Consider the following 21,956-nt stretch of genomic DNA (forward strand, 5'->3'; position numbering starts at 1 on the left):
AGAGAGAGAGAGAGAGAGAGAGAGAGAGAGAGAGAGAGAGAGAGAGAGAAATAGAGAGAGAGTAACTGCTTTAATATATGTATACCATTCGGTTTTCTTTACTCCGCTTACCCGAAATGAAATACACTTTTTCTTAGGACCTCTCAAAACGCATCTACGACTTGATTTAAAAAAAAAACAAAAGGAAAAACGAGTCACTGAGTCTTGGACAAAATTAACCGTATAAATCCTTTCGATTTGGCCAACAAAAGGCTTACTTCTGTAAGCCGACGCGGAAGAGTTTTTTAATTAACCGATTAACATGAATGCACGAGGGATATGCACATCATGACCCGTCCATCCATACTGGACGGATTTCTCCATAAAATTTCATCGTTATGATGATCGTACTTCCCATAAGAATATATTCTGCGTTTGAAGAACATATGCGTATCGCTAAAGAGGTCGAGACATTTAATTGGTTTAAATTGCATTCTGCTTACAATGTTTGACTTTAACGCATGGAAAAAATTCGTGTACCCTTTCAATCAACAGCCTTCTTATTAGCATCACTGAATCAGCCATAGGTAATGGACGTCGCAAATAGTTCTCTTTGGGTTGGTTAAAGTTTTTGGACATTGCCAATGGGGTAACTGTTGCTGCTGTTGTCTTAACCGCATCTGTTTTTTGCGCTTGTATATGAGAAACTCCTTCTCCATTATTAGATGCGCATAAAATCACTGTTTAATGCATACTCGCATTACAGATTTACAATATTTAATAAGCACATTTTCTTGCCGCTGATAATGCCATCAACAGTTAGGTTAGGTAAGGAAGTTTTTTAGTAAGAAATTTCAAGTTAAGACTTATTCAGGACTCGTTCAGTTAGTTTGTTCAGTATTTGAAACGTTTCAAATTGTTTTAACAAATAATATTTAATTGAAAAAATGTTGCGATTAGGTTTTATTTAACTCTGAGGAGAAAATATTAAACAAATCCGTTGCACTTTTCTATCAATGAATTTGATTGTTGTTGTTTTTATACCTATCACCGAGAGATAAGGAGTATATTTATTTTATCAAAACGTTTGCAACGCCCAGAAGGAAGCTTCTGAGATCCCCATAAAGTATATATATTTTTTATTTATTTATTTATTTTTTTTTATTATTTACTTACACATGAAACTCAAACAAAATAAATGAACAGTAGAATTCAATTCATTCTTAGAAGTAAATTCTATGCTGGTTAATATTAAAAACGAGCATAAAATATATAAGGATAGGTAAAGAAGAAGAAAGAAAAAAGAAAAAAAGCATATACACAATTAGTATAGTGGCACACCCACAACCAGTACAGAACAAACAGCGAATGAACCTCTAAGTCATCGCAAACATGCAAAAGCCTGGCAACCGATACAGTGAACAATACCAAATAGTTTTCGTATCATAATGCGACATTTAAATAAAAAGTTAGCTTAAATAGGCGACATAGGCGTACGTGACGCGCATCAAGCAAAGTTGCTTTCATAGACTTTGGCGAGTCCGATATTGCGTTTAAGCAAACAACTCTAAACGGGTTAAACGAATCATAATCATACTCATCAGCTTAATGAAAATAAAGTGCCTAGAAAAACGATTAGGTATATTAAAGATTATCTCACACTTTTTATACAATCAAGCATTGTGGACGAGTCGATAGTACCATTAATTAACTCAATTAAGAAGCCGACACCAAGAATAAACATACGTTTCTCAAGTGAGGGTAAGGACAACAGAAGCAAGCTATTTTCATAAGGAGGCATAGAGACGAGCGGGTCCCCACGCCAATTGCTAAGAGACAAAAAGCAAGAATTGCTTTGGAACGACTTGAATTGAATGTACATAACACCTACAGGAGGGAGACCACACATCCGAGGCATACCAGGCATACTCAAGTATTGGTCTAACTAAGCACATGTATAGCTTTTTTGTAATATAAGGAGCCTTCAGTTCTTTAGACCACCTCTTAATGAAATCAAGCGTGGACCCATACTTTAGTTAAGGAGAGCTCAAATGTGCAAATTAATATGTAATCTTTGGTCGAATAGAACCCCTAAGTCGATGAACGAACCAATGTTTTCCAACTTGAGTGAGTCAATGAAACACGCAGTACTGAACGATATCCTTCCTAAGAATGAAAGCTTCCTGCATTTTTTTAGATTTAATTTCGTAAAGTTTAGCGAGCACTATGTAACCAAATTATTTAGCTCAGCTTGTAGCTGATACAATTGCGATTTCAAGGAGAAGGACGAAAACAGTTTAACATCGTTAGCGTACATTAAGATCTGACCGGATTTAATCAACGAGGGGAGATCATTTATGTATAAATTAAATAAGAGGTGGTCCTAAATGGCTGCATTGACGGACGCTAGACGTCACGGAAAATTCATTCAAGGCGATAAAGTTAAACAGAATCCTGAATGATATGTTATGCGTATTCATTTTAATATGCAGAAGCATAGAGTTTGAAAATCTTGATCAGCTTCAGATTCTGAACTGATTTAAGCATGTCCGTCTGCGTGATGTCTGTTTTTAATATTCTCCTGGCCGCAAACATGAAGCTATCCACTGCAAATTTGGCAAACACGTTGGGGTTTTCTGCACGCAGGTTGGCATTGAAGACGGACCAAGTCGGTCGAAGGAGACGCCCATCGTACCGTGTAAAATGACAACATCTCTGTTTTTCAAAAAGAATAAAAATTTTTTTCATACTCATTACGCATAAACTATGGCAGATTAATGTACGAAAAATTGAACGCATATCCTATAGGTGATGCTGTAGCACCTGTACAAAAATGAGAAAAATTGATTACGCCTACCCAATATTACAGTGCAGCCGAATTTAATCACTTTTTTTTTAATACCTTTAAAACAATTAGGAGCAAGCATTAAAAACCCCATAAAGAATATAAAGTTGTGATGAGTTGTAGATTTGAAATGCCCCTAAGCGTGTCCATCTGTTCGTCTCAACGCCCAACTGCGTACTATTTGCGGTAAGCATTATCCCGTTAGCGAAAATGTAGATGTCGTCTACAAATTTGCAAAAGAATTTGGGTGTAACTTAAACTTTTTGCAAGAACACGCCTATAACGCCTACACGCCTATTCAACAAAAATTTTTAATTTTTTAAATAGAAAAAATCGTCCGCGCCCAATCCGTACTATGAAGCATGTAAATGTTGTTCTTTTACTTATTTTGTCTTTTTTAGGTTAACGGTGATGGCGATAAAAGATTCGATCACGACCGAATATAATTTTCTTACTATCTTTTGTATTCTGCTTTTAATTTGTGACGTTTTAATGCAAAACTATGAAACGGATCTGTATGACTCATCATCAGCAATGCATTTAAATACACAATTTATATGAAGCATGCAAGCAGATGGTATTAAGCTGCTTTCTGATATTAACTAAGCGCTGCAGAATCGGGTTTAACAATTTGGTCATTGCTTTGGCGACAATCAGAGATACGCATCAGGGATAAGATAAAATTTCATGATAAAGTCGCAATTATAGTTTGATTTACTTACTTTTCGCCTGTCTACTCGTGTGCGTCGCCGTCCATTCATTCATTCATTCATTTATTCATTGTTGAAATTTTAAAGGTAAAAATGACTAAAGGAGAATATCGTAATGTGATACATGTCTCTTTAGCTTACCGGTAGATGACGTTGTAATGGAAAATGAGTCTAACTTGCCACGCAAAGGAAATTCGACCGACAATTGATTATAGATATCTAATGGAAAGTTTCTACTAGCGTTTATTGCCTAATGTTATCAAAAAAATGTCCTATAAAAGTGTTGTCATTGTTGGTTGCAACGTCGATAACGGAGAATAAAAAATTTAGAAAAGAATTCGCAAAATATTTTGTCAAACTTGAGCGCATCACTCGAACGAACGGCAACACTTCTATATTGGCTTCTTGGATATTTCTTCACGGCTGTAATTTGCAGCTTTTTATTTTACATTATATGCATGTTCGTATTACGATCACTGCGTGCATATCCGTGCATTTCCTAGCCGAAGCTTTAGTCCTTATTGTGTGGTACTTCGCACTGAGTTTAAGATCAATATCTGCAATATCGGTTGCGAACGGGAGTAACATTTGCTACACTTTTATGCTCACGATCATTTTCAAAGTTCATTTGTGATCGACAACTATCGCACAACTAAAAGCTAAATGTCAAATTTTTATAGAAAATTTTTGCCACAGTGCGTGACAGTGCGGATCGATTCCGAGCAGCAATGCGGATCCGTAGCATATAAACTTTAGAAATCGAAAGAATAATCTAACGCACTCTTTTATTCATTAATAGCGAGCATTAAAATCGAATGACACGTTTATCTAAGCGTCGGGGTATCCGAGATGTTCGTTCTTTGAGGAGAGTGATTTTCTGACCTGTTAAAATTTTCCTATATCAAGTTAGCATTCAACACTTTATTTAATTTCTCATATTCATTTCATCATATATATGCCCTCTACGTTACACTCCACAAGCTATGTGATTAATATATACCGAGAGTTTTTACAAATATCAGTTATCATAATACCGGCACTTTACACAAACATATTATGTATCGTTCAAATCGAAAGTCATCTTTTCAACGCCTGTTCTCTTTGCTATTTAATAAACAGTAAAGTTTTATGGGAATTCTTTCAAATTATTAACGTTTTTCTAACATGAATCATCATCGTTTTACCTTAAAAAAAAAAAAAACAATATATATATATATATATATGTATATGGATATATAAATAAAATAAAGTAAAGAAAACAAAACTTTTTTTTTTTTTTGCTTTTCCTTCAGCACACCGGTTATCATCGAGTAATCATATATCATAACAAACGTGGCATGTATTTTGAGAAATTCAAGAGAATTTTGTTATTGTTGTAAACAGCAACGGCTTCTTGCATTGAAGTTAATAAGTTCAGATTTTAACGTGAATTTTATATTCGCCACTTTTTGAAACGTATAAAAACGATTAAAATACTGCTTGCGCGCTTAAGGTTTCCACTCTAGACGGCAGTGTATTAAGTTTATCATTTATTTTGCAATATCGACGATTATGTTTCACAGATATTATGCAATATGAAGGCAAACTGAATTTAATACTATTGTAGAGAAGATCGGTATTAAATCACCTTAATCACCTTAACCTAGTTGCCGTCATAGCTACTTGAGAGGATCATAGATGTGATTTATCCTATAGAAAATATTAAATAGGAAAGAAAAACAAGAAAACATAAGACCGAAGTTGAACAACACCCACCAATCGAGTCAATCGAGATAGCAAGCGGCTAGCAAGTGTGACCATCGAGAAGCGAAATTAATGCTTCTCCCGGCATTCTTCTTCTTCATTAACTCTTAAGAGGACATAAGTATACGTTCGCTTTTCGATCATCTGGCTGGCATGAATATATACAGAAAATCTGCTGCTAACTTGTTTTTTTTTTTTTTTTTTTTTTTCTTTTGAAAATGTGGTAACTGGTGAGTTTGAAACTTTTGAAACTCACAGCTATAACAATTTATGAGTGAAAAATGTTTAGCATTCAATTAAAAGTTTATCGTTTTTATAAATATTTCATTGTTGCACTTCTTCCACTTACGCAATCAAGGCATTGCCCTTCAATTCGGCTTTGTAATGGAGCAAATTATGATTTGTCCAGTATTTCATTGCGATGATGAGAACTTTTCCCCGGCCTTTCAAATTTCAATTGAACAATTCGTTATGGTTGAAATTTTATACACAAAAAAACAAAATAAAAAAATAAAAAAATAAAAAAATAATGAATAAAAGTTTCACTTATAATTTTCAATTTCTTAAGGCAAAATATATGGACCTCGGACCAAAGATTATCAGTGTTATTGTATAGGCCAACGCAAATCGGATAAACAAGAGAGGTTTGTGCATTTCGACTTATCTTACGGCCTATTCAGACTATAAAGAAAATCTAGATTTTTAGATAGCACATCTCTACACTAAATAATAAATAATTTGTTTCACGCTCTTATAGGTAGAGACTATTAAAGATTCCACTCAAACTTATGATAATTATTTATCCTTTTTTTGTTTTGTTTTGTTTTTGTTTATTTTTTTATTTTTTTATTTATTTATTTTTTAAGTTATGCAACAACAACATATGCTTGGCGAATAATACATTATTGCGTGCCTGCTGCGCATGCGTGTAAGTTAATTTTTGTTATCTTTCTTTTTGAAGATTTTACTTTTCATTTTTTATTTATATAACAAATTACATAAATGACTTATAAGCGGACTTTTGAGTTATGTAGATATTTACGCAAGCGAAATATGAAAAAAAAAAAAAAACATTTAATCGATGGACAATCGTCTAGTTAACTGATGAATTTTCAAGCATTTAAAGTTAATAATAAAAAAGAAAAAAAGGGGTACAAGTCCGTTATAAGCGTCTTCTAATATTCGCATTTATCACAACACATGTATAAATGATTGCAACAAAACTATGTTTTTTTTGTTTTGTTCATCATGTATCTAAACAAATTTATCCTAGAAACATTTTTACAAAATTAATAAACAAAAGGCAACAAACTCTCCCAACGACAGTAACAACAACATAATAATAATCGTTTGCGGAAATTTTCATTGCCTTTAGTCGAAGTTTACATACCTTTTTTTTTTGTTTACATGAGAGAGAAATATTGAAAAAATTACTGGAGCTTTTTATGTTACATTGAAAGACTTTTTACTAAACAAGAAAAAAAAACAAAAAAAAAGAACGCATTAAGACTTTATACATTTCTTCAGTCGAAATTCTTGATTAATTAACGTTGCACACAAACTAGAAGTTAAATTCAATATATCAATGCGTGGTATGGCCGGCATGACCGATACAACATCAAGAGTACATAATCATATACATGTGTAAAAAAAAAAAACATATGTTGTTCTCTTGCCTGTTGAGCAATTTTAAGCGGCGAAAGCTTACTAAACGTTCGTTAGCGACAGTCTCATTTCGAGTACGCAAAGGAACGGTTTAAAAAGCGGGAAATATACGTCAAAGTATGAAACGCGTTAAAACGCTTTACAATAATAAGTCAATGTGCGTTCAACTATAAATTACATATATGCATATACAAAAAAAAAAAAAAAAAAAATATTTACATAGATACATATATTCGTGCATCTATACATGCATGCATAGTTTAGTGCGATAAAGAAACAACAGCAATAGCGACAATAACAATCGAAAGAATGTGAACAAGACGAGGAGACACTAATACAAAAAAAAAAAAGAAGCAAAACTTTGGTTTTTTCTGTTTTTTTATGTTTTTTTGGCATTCGTTTTTTTATTTTTTTATTCCCTCCGTCCAAAAACTATAAATACAAATATGTAATGGAACTATAGAAAATAAGTTGTAAAGTAAAAAAAATAAAAAAATAAAAAAAAAAAAAAATGGGGAAAAAAAATAAAGGGAAGCAATGTAAAAGAAAAAAACCAAAGCGATTAAAAAAGTGATTAACTAACCGAGCGCGTTTACAACGAATGAAAGAAAATCATTTACTGGATATTCAGGCATTTGTTCCCATATCTAAAAAGATTAAAAACTTCTCTATACCCAACACATACGAGCATACATACATGCATATATATATATATATATATATATATATATATACAAAGTCATGCAGATTGTCATTGTTTAGTTTTATAATTCATAGTCCAAGTCCCGCGGCAAGCTTCGTATTGAATCGAACGTTCCATTAACTCAGATTTATTTATCTCATAGCCGAATTTATATTTTTCTTAAGATTTCACACATAAACTCCGGTTAGTTAAGTGAAGATTTAATTCGAATTACTTATGGATGCTCTTACTATTTGCAAATTGCCTCGAATAACGTAGTGCCAAGAGAATAACCACAAACAACCATAGATAGATAGATGGGTTGATTCCTTTTCGACATGACATGATACGTTACACCTGTTCAATGTTTCTCACTTATTCTTATATATATATATACATTTATTTTCTACTATCAGTTGTCTACTGGAAGTAGTATAATAAAAAATTGAATCTTTCTTAAAAAGAAGAAAAAAAAAAATAGTCGGCATTTATTTTTCAATTACGTTATTTGTAATTCACACGATAACCGCAAAACTAATGCCGACTAACCAATCACTGAATTTCGCATTAACTTTGACCGCAAATATTTTCCTCAAGCAATTGTTATTATTCAAGTTTCCACCATTTAACAATTTACAAAAACAAAAAAAAAAAAAAATAGTTATATTTCTTAAAAAGGCAAATTTCGAATAAAAATATCAACGGAATTCCATGCTTTGAATTATTGTAACACTACCGTGTCAGAGAAGTTGCCTGCAAAAATATACCGCAACAGTCTCTCCAAAACGATTATTTAGAAGCAAAAAAAAAAAAAAAAAAAAAAAAAGGGAGACAACAATAAAAACGAAAAAAGTGAAATGTACAGACTATCCATTAAAATGTGCTTAATCCAATCATCGACGTATTGCCCAGGATTGTCTTGCGTTCCTGACTCAATTCGCTTGCCCGTTGTAAGCCGAAGAGATAAGACTCGCGACTATCATGTCAGCGGTCGCCTGTTCAAATCTCAGTGCGATGGTAGAGAGCGTGCTTGGTCGTGGCTGTGGTGAGTGCTCAGCCAGTAAACCGGATTGGGCACACGTTCACTGGGATGCAACTATTCCCCCCTCTTCATTCTCTTTGCCCACTTCCTTCTGAAATAAATAAATAATAATAATAATAAAAATAGTCACGTAATGACTAGCTATGGATTGGGTGAATCGCGGTCGCGGTACACGTCTCATATTTCCCGCAATTTCTTCTGAACCGAAGCTATGTAAAAGCGGAAAATATATACATACAACCGAGGGACGCATGGGGCTCGCCATTTATCATTGACAGTCGTATAGAGATAAATTGAGTCGATCTCTTAACCACAAATCCTTGCAAATGACTTAAGGAAAGGGAATTGATTCATAAAATGCGTTAGTAGTTTTCGCTTGTTTTCTATAAGTTAATTCTTTCATAGTCCGTTTCACGAATGCTTTCGAATATCGCTCTACAGAGTCATTTTGTAGAAGAACATCACCGTTTTCACTGGCATCGCTAACGAAAGTCATTGGAAAATACAAGAATTGAGATCAACGTCTTATTCAATATTTCTATTGGCGATAGAAGAATCGATTACCACACAATTAATAAATATGACCACCCTTTCTAAGCGAATTGCATTACAGAAGTCTTGTAAAATGAAAATTAAACTCGCGCTTACTCGGTTCCTCAACTCAATTATTTTTAGAAAAGAATTTTCCCATTTTCTGCTTCTGTGTTTTCTGTTCCGGGTGGGCTCGGTCGGTTTTGGTATTCGGTCGATAGGAATGCGTTTAAAAGCAACCGTTATACCTTTAACTAACATTGTGTGCGAAAGAAATTATGATCGATTTCTCTTTCTTTTGCACCGATCGATTTCTTCAACACAACAAACACACGTAATTCCATAATTCAGTGCGTGCGTAAAGTATTGAACGGTCGGTTCTTATTGATATTCAACATTCTTACTCATTTTGTTATTATACACTATATAGATATATAAGAGGAATTTTTTTTTGTATAGAATTGTTTTTTTTTTTTCTTTACATTTTGTGTTCTTTCTTTTTTGCAAGCTTAAATGAAAACCTTGAATATTCGTATATATAATTAAGGCGTAAAAAAATTAAGGCGTTTGATTTTGATTTCTCTTCATTTTTCAACTTTTCATGAAGAAAAAAACCCACGTTTTTTTATCTTTGTTTTGAAAATGAATTGCAATTGAAAGCGCGTCTCTGCCTACGATCGTGCACTTTAGAGTTTGAAGTGCAACTTCCGTTTTACCATAAAGTTTACGAGAAAAAATAAAAAAGAAAAAAAATGAGAAAAGACTTACATTCGCCTTTAGGCCGAATCTTAGATACTCACTAAATTCCTGCATAGCATACGTTATGAGTTAAAGGAAAAATTATAGCGTAGTTCCAAGGTAATTGGATTTTTTAATTCTTTAACTAAAGAAAATAAAGTTCGAAATTTTTCAAATTAAAGGCAGCCCGTCATTTGGACTTGATCTATTCGCTTGTTCTGCAACATATTGCATGATCTCCTTGAAAACACACACCATTCAGTTTCACTTTCAATTTTGTTCCCGCAAGTTAGCAACGAATTCGTTGCACACGCATCAATAGTGCCGATCGTCGGCTATGCGTTCACGTCTACGGGCACTCTGCCTTTCTCTCTCTTCCATTTCTGTGCTTTATTAGCATAGGAGCATTGTAAAAACTGGTGTCATTCGGTCCGTTTGCGATCGTCAAGTAAGCTAATCCTGTGCATCTTGCTTTAGTATAATTTCGCAAAAGGATGATGGTTCGTAAAACATCCTATATAGGAAAATTGATGAATGTTCTGCCAATTTTAAAAAGAAGAATAGGAAATGTTTATAATAATAAATATGCTACATATTCAAACACAGGAACATTTTTTATTTTTAACCTTAGCAGATCAGATTTCGAAATGGCATCAGCTACCATCTCAATCCAGTCTGCAAGAACAGTCAAAATGGGTTGTATACCTATCTTCTGCGTTCTCTAATGGCAAAGCAATAAACAATTCCATAGATTCTATATGGAATTAAAAAGAAAATGAAAATAATAGATACTTGATGTAGCGCACAAGTGAACAATATGATCCTCTAATGGATTTTGTAGCGTTTCATCTTCAACTATTTGTGATCATAACAAGCGCGAATAGGAGAAGACTCCTGTATCCTAGTCTATCACTTTGATCTGATCTAACCCAACATTTTAACAAATCTTTTAATTTTACAACATAATACGCTTGGAAGGGAACTATACGCGTCTTGTTAAGACATAACCTCAATATCAAGTGTTCCGATTAAATATGTACAAGTTAGTGTTTTGCGAACGTGTTGACACGATCGATCGTAAATATTAAAAAAATTACATTAAAAAAATTACAAAATCTTTGCGATATTTTTATTATATCGTTTTTAAGATTTTCTTTTAGCTTTTTATCTATTTGTTAAGCTTTCAAGTGGCTAATGTTCACTTTTGGAACTTAATCAGCGTAATTGAACGATATATATATGTGCCACGTTTCAATTGAAGTGCTTTTGAGAATAATAATACCTTATTAACGGACGGATATGGTTAAATTATTTCAAAATTCTCGCTAATCAAGATAATCTCTTTACTCTACGAACAGCAGATAGATGCGAAAACCTCCGCTAATGAGGGACATTCCAGTTAAGATACCATCGCACATGAATAGTTAAGCTAAAGTGTACTAAGTTATAGGCAAATAATTAACTTTTCTTCATGGAAAAAATTGTTTAATTATCTATGAGGTTGACGGGAAAGTTCTATCGTATTTGAAATAAAAGATTTGAATTTGAAAATCTTTGATGCGTTCCTCAACAATCCAGTGGTGAATGTCTAGTACCTATCCAATCACAAAGTGTTCAGATGTGGGTTACTCTCCAATATGGACCACAAAATGTCATTATCGTCCAAAATGACTAAAAACTATGAAATTAAATTTCGTAAATCATCTGTCACCGGTCCGAACATTTACGAATTGATTTTCCAATCTATCTCATAAGTTTTTTGCGTCAAAAGTAATCGAGCCGTTGCACTATCATTTTCTTCACTCTGGATTTTGCAACTAACTGGTGAAGAACAATGAACGTATTTGATTCTCTTATATCGCACGGCAGTTTCACTAAATGACAGGATGTCACATGACGCGTTCTACCTGTTTGTCTTGACTTGAGAAGTAAAATTCACTTCCAGATAATAAACTTTCTCGCCAAACTATTAATTAACATATCGGTCAATAATTACCGGAACTAAAACGTATGTGTATCCATATTATTTTTAGAAGGTCAAAACGAAGATGAGATCATTTCAAGAGTTGAAATATATTTTGAAAGTCTCGACAAACGTTAGACGAGCGTTGCATCAATTATATCATTCATCATCATCATCAAGAGACTCTATTAACGAATGAAAGCGAATTTTGTGCGAAAAGATAAAAATAAAAATACTACGCATGCGTAGCCAAGTAGACGAACGTTTGCGGGTTCAAATCTCACGTGCGGTAGAGTTTCCAATACAGGCCAGCATATGATTTAATTTATCGGGCAGCTTGGAAAATTTATTTGCAAAAAAAATATACAGACAAAGTAAATAAATAAATAAAAATGTGTATATTTATTGTATCTTATTTAGTCCCGGAAATTATTGACCGATATATTATATATTAAAATGTTTTATTAAGACCATTGATTTCCTTTTCATATTAGTTTTATTTACTTTTTTGTTTCTTTATTTAAGTTAAAACCTTAACCATGATGACGTCCGTTAAGCGTAATTACGTTTCTTTTTAATGTACGTCATTTGAGAAAAGAAAAAGGAAAAAAAGTAATTATTTAAGTTCTCTTCCGCTGTTTTGCATAATACCTAATGGATAAATGCATATTTATGCATATATATATATATATATATATATATATATATATATATATGTAGGCTTATTTAAGCCAAGTATGGTTACCAATAATTGTTAAATATGGTCAAAGTTAAATAAATTTCAAATCAAACTAAGAGCATATAAAAGGTCTTTTTTGGCGTTAAACAAGTTTATTGACTTTTGTATACTTCTTGTTCTTTGTACTTGTACTCATAGCGACATGATCTTAAAATAGTACAGATTAGAAGGAGACAGAGTTGATTAAATGCATGGGCGTTTCACTAAAGAAAAACAATACTTGTCATGTATGGAAAACTACAGTGAAAAAATTTTAAAATAATTTAAATTTTGTTTTTTTTTTTTGTTTTTTTAAATCTCTTTTTCGGAAAAATCAAACCTTATTTGTTCTTTGATTTTAAAAATTGAACATTAGTTCACCTTAAAGAATTTTTCATTGTTGCTGGTATAGTAATAAGTTCGTTACTATTATCTCAAAAAAACAAAAAAAAAAGGGAAGAATAAATAAAAAAATCATTTTATACGAAATTTCAAGTTAAATTCTATTACAAGCAATCAGTTTGTGACTCCTTCTTTATCAGTCCCTATAACTAATTTCTTAATTATTGCGATCGAATCAAGTACGGCTTTTCAACTAATAATGGATTCGATTGAAAAGTGCGTAAACGAAATTTCATTTTTGTATTTTAATAGAAAGACAACGGATGGACGACGGTCATCAAAATTTTTTGATTACGCTCGTCGCGCATATATATCTGTGTATAATTTTATAATCTGTGATATGCAGATGTTAGAGATGTTACGATGACTTTACAATTTCAGTGAAAGATTCATTATAAAATGAAAAAAGCTTTTGCTTTTGCATCACGTTACTCGATCCGATCAAGATGAAAGCAAAACTCACTCACTTCATATACATCATATGTCATATATCGTATATATTTAAAATTATATTTACATATCTATTCGAAATATTTGATCGATAATTCTACAAATAGAGTGTCTCTGACTAACTTGTACCCGATACTTGATTGGAAGATAAATCAAAGATGCATGCGATTGCGTACAACACGTAGTATTATATATATTGTATATCACATATATTTTATATAATACATTTGCACTAAAACTCATATTTACATACCTTGTTTTATTTGCAAATTATTTTCGGGTAATTGTGTAAGAGAATCTTGTCGGTTTTTGCAGGCAAACCAGCATGAGCATATATAAGGAAAGTTTGAAATTAAAAAGAAAAATATATTCTGACTTTGTGATCTCTGCAGCCGGTCACTACTCAGTGGACATAAGAAAATGATGTGTTTTCTGGCCATAGTTTTTATGACTTTATGTCAAGTTTGATATTTTGCCGCAATAGTTACAGTAAATACCAATGTTCAATACCAATTCTCTCTTATAATGCAAAGTTGTTAAGCTCTAAAAACCTCTCTCTATGATCTTGTTCAGAATACGATTATAAGAGTATCTGGCTAGTTTTCTACTTTGGTACAATTTGAATCGATGAACGAAGAGAAAGACTTGGTTAAGAGTGTATATGTGGTTTATAAGGGGGATAGGGTCGGAGAGGATGGATGGTCTGACAGGATGGATGTAAATAATTCGGTTTTGTTAATGTCCTTATGCAATTTTCTTATGTAAAAACTTATCGTGGTTTATGCAAGGCATGCGTACAACTTTCTGAACGTTCCAGCACATTTCGTTCCTTATTTGCCTTTTCCTCATAACTACGTGTGTTAAATATGCACTATATTGTCGATCATTCCCAGAGTTGAAATTTTGACGGATCCGTTAAGAAATTTTTCATTGCGATCCGCCTTACGTACAGGCAACTGAAAACGCCAAAAAGATGTATTTTCCATGGCATTTATGAATTCTTTTTCAAAAATGCAATCGACACTTACTTGCATATATACAGCATACTAAGGCATTAGGTATGGCAGAGGAATTTTGAACTAAGACATAATGAATTTATTTCGCTTAGTATGATTTTTGAGCTAGGAAAACATAGCATTGGAAACGGATCGACCTACAAAGTGATTGCTTGCGGGTACATATTTCAATTGCGATAGGAATTTTTTTGGGTCGTAGCTTTAGACAGTACTCAGTCACTTTCGTTAAGTTGCGGCCATTACTTTCCTCTCTTGTTTCCAATAGTCATCGTGTTACACTAGCAGGAAACATTGCCTGAGTGATTGATCATATTGAAAAAAAAAAAATAAATAAAAATAAATAAATAAATAAATAAATAAATAAATAAATAAATAAATTATAACGAAAAATTTTTCCAAGTGTATAAACATATGTAAACATATATAAGCGAATATGTATATTATTGTAGAATAAAACCAGATTTATTTCTGTTTATTAAGGAAAACCTACGCTGGCGTCTAAAAGACGTCAATTCAAGATGAAGAAATAATTGCGGTTTGGTTTTTTTTTCTTTTATCTGTTAATTTTTATTTTTTCTTGCTATTATTTTTCATTAACAAAACTTGGCGTTGTTATTAACATATATATATATATGTATATTTATATATGTTTCTCTTTTTCTTTTTTTTTTTGCTTTAATTATTTAAACTGAAATTAAAGTAAACAAAAATTCTCCGAAAGTTATGAGATTGTGATAGTTTTTAAATTTTATTAAATAAGAAATCAAAAAAAAAAAAAAAAAAAAAAAAAAAAAAAAAAAAAAAAAACAGAAAATTATTACAAATAAGTGAACGTGGAGTTGAAAGACAAATATGGTTGTTACATCGACACGCAGTCACCTGGTGACGCCACAAACGGTTGCCAACAATAATACAACGACAAGCCATACCGTGTATAGGCCAAAATTGATCTATTCACGCAATTCGTTACACCATCTGAGTCAGGTAAATATTCCCAAATTTCATTTTTTTTTGTGAAAAACCATTCATTATGTTAAGTAAAATGTAATCAGAATTTAATTAACCTGTCTACGAAGTTTGGAGAGTTTTCCTTTTGCTAACAATTTATGTACAAAATTCCCAAGAGACTTAAATATCCAGAGTTTGCGTTTGAAATAGAGATAGAGATAGAGAAAAAAATGTTACCTACTTTGAGTGAATTAAAAGGTGCAACGAATTCTTGTGCTCCTTGACTGGTTTTATTATTTAATTGAGTGTCTCTTTGAAAAAACGGTACACATAAGTGAACATTATAACGTTTCCAAAATGCTACTTAAAATTAAGATACGACCAGCCTTGAAAATACAATAAACGAATGCAACACAACATTAACGGCATTAACACGACCCACGCTAAACAATTGCACGTTCGTATGTTCTAGAAAAATTTAGGTTGCAAAGGTTTTCTAGAAAACAACTGAAACAAACTTCGACCCTTTGGCCCTTTGGTGCAATATTACTATTATTTGTTTTTATATATGCCCATAACCGGCCATCAACTAATTTATTACATCCATAAAAACATTTAAATTAAAAGTCACTTTGGTTTAATTAAACAAAAGGCGTTTATAGATTTAAGGACAACGTTTGGATACTCATTTCTTCGGGATAGAATATAAAATTGAATCTATACATAATTCAGTGGCGAAAATTTTGAACAAATATCGTTCATAGTTGTCAGCTGAAGAAATTGAAGAAAATTGACAAAATTTTCATCGAAATCACATATTATTGAGTATTAAGCCACTCATCTGTTAAGTTTATTTACATTTTTTAAACATGCCAAGGAAAAGTGTGAATATTCGCCGAGTCATTACTGATGTCTGTTTAGTCAAAGTTTGAATAGAGTGGCAATGGAAATTTGATGCCTGCCGCGAATCAATGCCAATCTAAGGTCAACTTTAAAGTCAATAATGAATCAAATGCAAACAATTTTTTATTAGCTGATATACTACGGATCCACTACGGATCGTTTGAACTAATAAGAAATTATTTGTAAATCAAATTTCATATTAACAACAGAAGCTGCAGATTAGAAACCATTGTTTATTGGCAGCGAGTCTGTATCAACTTTTCCTTTACATTTGAACTTTTCTTGGCGTAAACGTTTCGATAGTCGACAGTAGATCTGATAGTCGGTCGCATAATTTACTTAAATCGCTCACGTTAGTTAACTGACGTAACGTACGCAAATAATGCGAGCCTTGGCGTGTATTTATCGATGGATGGTTTTTTTAAAAATGTAAATATAATGAGTTTTTAGTACATTTAAACCATACTTTCACGCAATGTACCACTAAGAACGATGACGTCGTATTGAACGCTTCTATTTATTTATTTAATTTTTTTTTGTTATTTTTAACAGTATTAAGGATTTTTAACTTCATCTGGCAAGTATGATAAAGAAAAAAAAAAATGTTTGAATTTATTTTTCTAGATAACGTTTTTTGAGGGGCAGACGCACGGACAGACGTAAATAGATCAATTAATTGCGATAAATTTTCGAAGTTTCGAATTTTTCTTTTTGGAGTACCTTAGGAGAATTTAGAGATTCGTTTAGATTTATGCCTTAATTTTCCCCGTTGTTCCACGTTTCCTTAACAGATACGACGATAAATGAACACGCTATGAAGTTAAGCCTCTCTTTAATGAATTTTTTTTTTTAAGTGTATTTGTGATTATTACAAGCGCATCGATCAAATTAGCTTAACATTGTGTACGCACTATTACGGTTCAAGGCTCGAACGCCGCCATCTTGTACAGCTTCTATAGGGGCTTTTGCCGTTTCAGTGTTAAATGCAGGCAAGCAATTTATTTGAGACACTTAAAACATATACAAGGAGGGAATTTTTCATTTACAAATCCAAATGCTTCTGATTTTGTTAAAGATATTCGTGGATTTAAGCGTTTATATCAACTTAGCAATCGCTGTTCGTTTAAACATAATTCAGCTTAAAGACATTAAGACTTTACAGATATGGCTCAATGGGAGCTAAGACTGGAATTTAGCTTGAGAATGGAAAGAAGAAGAAGTTTTTATTTAATTTGAACTCAATTCGTTATTAATTGTTTCCAGTTCGTTGGGAAAATTCTTCATACGAGATTTTTTTCTTATGTAACATAGAGTGAAAAAGAATCGTAAGATTTTATCCGACTAATAAATGATACAATCTTTAGAATATGTTGAATTGTAAATTGTGATTGTGCGTTCAATTTGATCCGATTTACGTAAGTTTTTGTAAGGATATGGAAATAATTGCGCACTTACCTGGCAAAGACTATTTTCTCAGCGACCGTAACGGAGTTCTGTAAAAGCCCTAACATGGCTCTATTAAATCACTAGCATCAGGCTAAGTTTAAATTTGATCCATTGAAATTAGTAAAGGCGAAATATTTTTGTGCACCCTACGTCAATCAATATTAAAATGCATTTAAAATGTAAATGGTTTGAAAAGCGATACGTTGGCGGCAATTGAGTATCGCATAGTAGTCCACTTAAAAAGCTCATGCAAAGCTCCAATTAGCAAATTTCATCTATATTCCCGTATATTAAGCGACGCCTTTCAAACCAAATTCAAGCAAATCAAAATTCGGTTTTTCGGAATTATTGTTCGCTAAACAATACAACAATAGTATCATTAGTATATCATCAGTAACATTGATGAGATTAGTTTGAAATTAGTTTCTCTCTCTTAACGACGTATATGTCATATATTTATCACAGATAAGCATGCTTGCGGGAAAAATTCAAGATTTAATAGGGCAAACGGCTAGGAATTGAAATTTTCATATATGCTATGGAAACTTACGCAGACATGGCATGTAAAAGCATTCATTGCTCGAACATGGATCAAAGTTCTTTGCAGTTTCTTCTCTTCTCATACAGATTCGTGTAATGCAGGTGAACTTTCAAGAATGTTAATAAAAATAATCCTGAAAAGAACCAGTTGAGCTTGTTTAGCTCGTTTTAAAGACATTTCAGGATTCCAGATTCGTTGTAGATGAAATTTTCCAGTTTGGCCGCCATAAACTTTTCAGATTTACAACTACTCTGTGCTAGACGACTGCCATAAACTGCCATATAATTTATTAAAACGTCTTAGCAACATATATATGACTTTTTTCTTGTTTTTTTTTTTTGAGATCCTTTTAAAGGTAGTTTTATAGGATATACACTTTTCTACTTCTGATGGATCACGTTTTCGAATGCAATCATACCCTGATGCTAATTATTTAACATGGCTTTGTTAATGTAATCGGTAAATATCTTTGCTGGTTAGATTCCTATTTATCTTCACACACTTACTTTTTGTTTTGATCAGGGGATCAAGTAATGAGGAACATTTGAAGATCATCAGATGCCATAAAAAACAAATTTTTTAATTTACACTGATAAAATTGTAAAGAAAAAATGCGATGCAAAAATTTGATTCATTTAGACCAAGTTTTTAGTTTAGCGATTTTCATATCCATAAGCGGAAAGACAAGGTTAAATCATTTGATTAAAGTCATATACATACACATACAAATCATTATAGATAGTAAATGAAAAATGATGGTTAGGATGGTTACAACAAGGAATGCTTTTACAATTTTTAATGTCTTTAGTGTCAATTTAATTAATACTTTGTCCAAGTGATCAACTCGTCTGCAATATTTTATGAGAATTAATAACTGCTCATAACTGCTCATAACTGATTAACTGACTGACTGAGTGAATGGCTAACTGACTAAGTAAATGACTAACCAATTAACTAATCAAGTAACTAACTGACTGAGCGACTGACTAGGGCGATTAAAAGAGGCACATGCGCACAATTAATTTACCCATAAATTTTAAATAAGCATCTTGACCTCACCCCTAAAGGTCAATAGGAGAACAATGAAGACTTTTAAGGAATTTGTCCGGTTTAATTAACCGAAAGAACAGAATTGAACTTCTTGAGCACATACTTTTACTGTTAAGAAGAAGTGAAGAGAAATGAATAAAAGACAAATATAATAATGAAATTTTAAATTTCAACATTTCTTCTTCTTCTTCTTCATCTTCTTCTTTTTTTTTCTTCGCCTCTTTACCATTAATTATATAAAAAATTGTTTCAAGTCGATGCTAAGTTAAGGAGAATCGCTGTTGCTTGTAGTGATTGTTTGTTTTTATGCGTGTGTTTCATAGTGATGATCTTAAAATATAAATTTAAAATAAAAATGAACTTTGGAATGCGCAGAAACGTTTTGTTTCGTGTGTTTTTCTTTATTTTCTGCTTTGTACTTTTGCTCAATAAATACCAAAAATAACTTTTAGGCAAACAGGAATACAATATTCCTTCTAATCTGACTTTCGAACACCCACCAGTACCATTCACTCGCCAACATATTTAAACTGCCTGATTAATGTCTAACTTACATAGATTAACATAAACACCATAGTAGATCGCTTATAGCTTTTATTATTCCAAACGTCTCAATGCCAACAACACTTTAGTTTGCCATAGCATTTTTTAATTTCACACTTTTTACTGCCCGAATTTTTCGCTTGGCTTGCTCCGTTATTAAATTCTTACGTTTGTAAATATTATTCGCTTTATACAGATACGAAGGCAATTTCCAAATCTAAGTTTCCCACGTACTGTTTGCGTTTCCCATGTACTGAAACGCGGAAACTTGATATATGTTCGCATATCAAGAGAACCTGAAATTTTGCCTTCGGATGGGAGTAGTCTCTATGTCCCTGTGAGACATGGGCGAGGAGCAGGACGGTTGGACGGACAATGATTTCTAAATGCTACTAGCGGGTAAACAAAACATTAATTTACATTTATCTGCCCCTAATATTAATAAAATAGAGTATGCATATATTTATTGCTACAAATTAAGTAGGGTGCAAAGTACTTATTATTTTGCTTTGAAAACAGAGATGTTTTTACTTTATGGTCTACTGCGGGTGTGTCCATCGATTGATTTCGACCATTTTCAATGGCCGCTTGCAAGAGAATCTTTACCGCAAGCATTTCAGAGACAGATAGGCAAAGGGACAGATGGACATACCTAAATCGATTCAAAATTTGATGTGTTGATTAGTTATATATATAGTTGATAAGGTCTCTCTGAAGCGTTCATCCGAATATTGCAAACATTTTGACAAAATAAATATAGCGCCCATCCTTTAGCGTTGCGTATAAAAAATCTGTTAAGTACATTTTCTTCATTTACAATTGTATCAACTGAAGGCCATAATAAATGTTTGTAGCAGATCAATGTCTGGTATAGGTAATAGGTTACAGTTATTTGTATATTGTAGATGTAATTGTGACGGAGCCACACCCATTTTCAAATTCGGTCAGTTATCATCAGCTGAGAATATCTTTGCCATAGCTCAGCTTTCTATCTTTGCAACAACAAAGGTAGACCGTTAACCCACAGTGCCCTTCATACCAAAATTAATTCGTATCAGGTCGTAAAGTGATATTTAAATGTAATTAGCAAAGGCACAAACCAACATTTTTTACAGAGCCCTGTTAAGTCGTTACCAGAGTTACGTCAAACGGAGTCTCGGAGGTATTTAAATCAGAATATGCTTAAATTAGAACTTTTTGAGAATTTGCTAAAAAAATTTTATAAACAAAAGATGACTTTATGTCAATTAATTAAAACTTGGTATGAAAAAGTTTTTATACCATGTCAAATACGACACTGAAAATGTGAAAGTTTACTTAACCACTGTGACCAAACCAAGTGCTACGAATAAATTAAGCTAATGCCACGTGAATTCTTGATCAATAACCTTTCCAACGTTGTGTCATATTTATGAAGTTTCCTTGAGAAACATTTTTTTTGAAAATTGCTCTACTTGCATATTTATTTGAATGTTTGGAAAGTCACTGTCATCAGACCCAAGTGTTGTCAACGAATGAAACTAATGTTGCGTGAATCCTTCCCGATGGTACATCATGGTTATGAAGTGTCCTTGTAGAAAATTGCTTTCAATACTTTGAAAATTTGTTTTTGTTGTTATAGCAATGCTCGTCAGATCACTGCGACGGAATCAAGTGTTGCGAAAAAACGTAACTAATATCACGTGAATTCTCAAAAAAAAAAAAATCCCCAAAGGAAGCTTTATAAATATGATACATCGATCGAAAGATTATTTATTGATCAAAATTTGGTTTGGTGTGTGCCTTTGCTAGTTAAATTTAAATATAATTGCACACCCATTACCTACAATATATTTATTATATATCGATTATTAAGAAGCATCGTTAAATCGTCAAGGATTTTTTATATGTCAAAGTGATCAAAATGTTATAAACATTCTTGCTACTTAATAGACAGCCATCAGACTATTAATTACCTCTCTATTCGCTTCGCGCAACGAAAGCTTGCATAAGACAAGAACGAAAAGAACATTAGATTTTATTATCTAGCATAAGTTAAAAA

At 32.4% G+C, this 21,956-nt stretch overlaps 1 protein-coding gene across 4 annotated transcripts in view; it reads left to right on the plus strand.

Moving 5' to 3' along the window:
• LOC119645030 (NAD(+) hydrolase sarm1) overlaps positions 1-21,956 on the plus strand; it is a 102,207-nt gene that overhangs the window by 9,568 nt on the left and 70,683 nt on the right. For 2 of the 4 annotated variants that reach the window (XM_038044818.1, XM_038044819.1), the window contains exon 1: positions 15,280-15,468. The exons of the other annotated variants lie outside the window; for them this stretch is intronic. In XM_038044818.1, coding sequence (XP_037900746.1) covers positions 15,337-15,468 — 132 coding nt within the window. In that variant the 5' untranslated portion in view covers positions 15,280-15,336. Of the gene's footprint in view, positions 1-15,279; positions 15,469-21,956 lie in introns of those variants that run through there. 4 annotated transcript variants of the gene reach the window in all.

The sequence above is a fragment of the Glossina fuscipes genome, unplaced genomic scaffold (assembly GCF_014805625.2).
Source record: "Glossina fuscipes isolate IAEA_lab_2018 unplaced genomic scaffold, Yale_Gfus_2 1, whole genome shotgun sequence".
Classification (NCBI taxonomy): domain Eukaryota; kingdom Metazoa; phylum Arthropoda; class Insecta; order Diptera; family Glossinidae; genus Glossina; species Glossina fuscipes.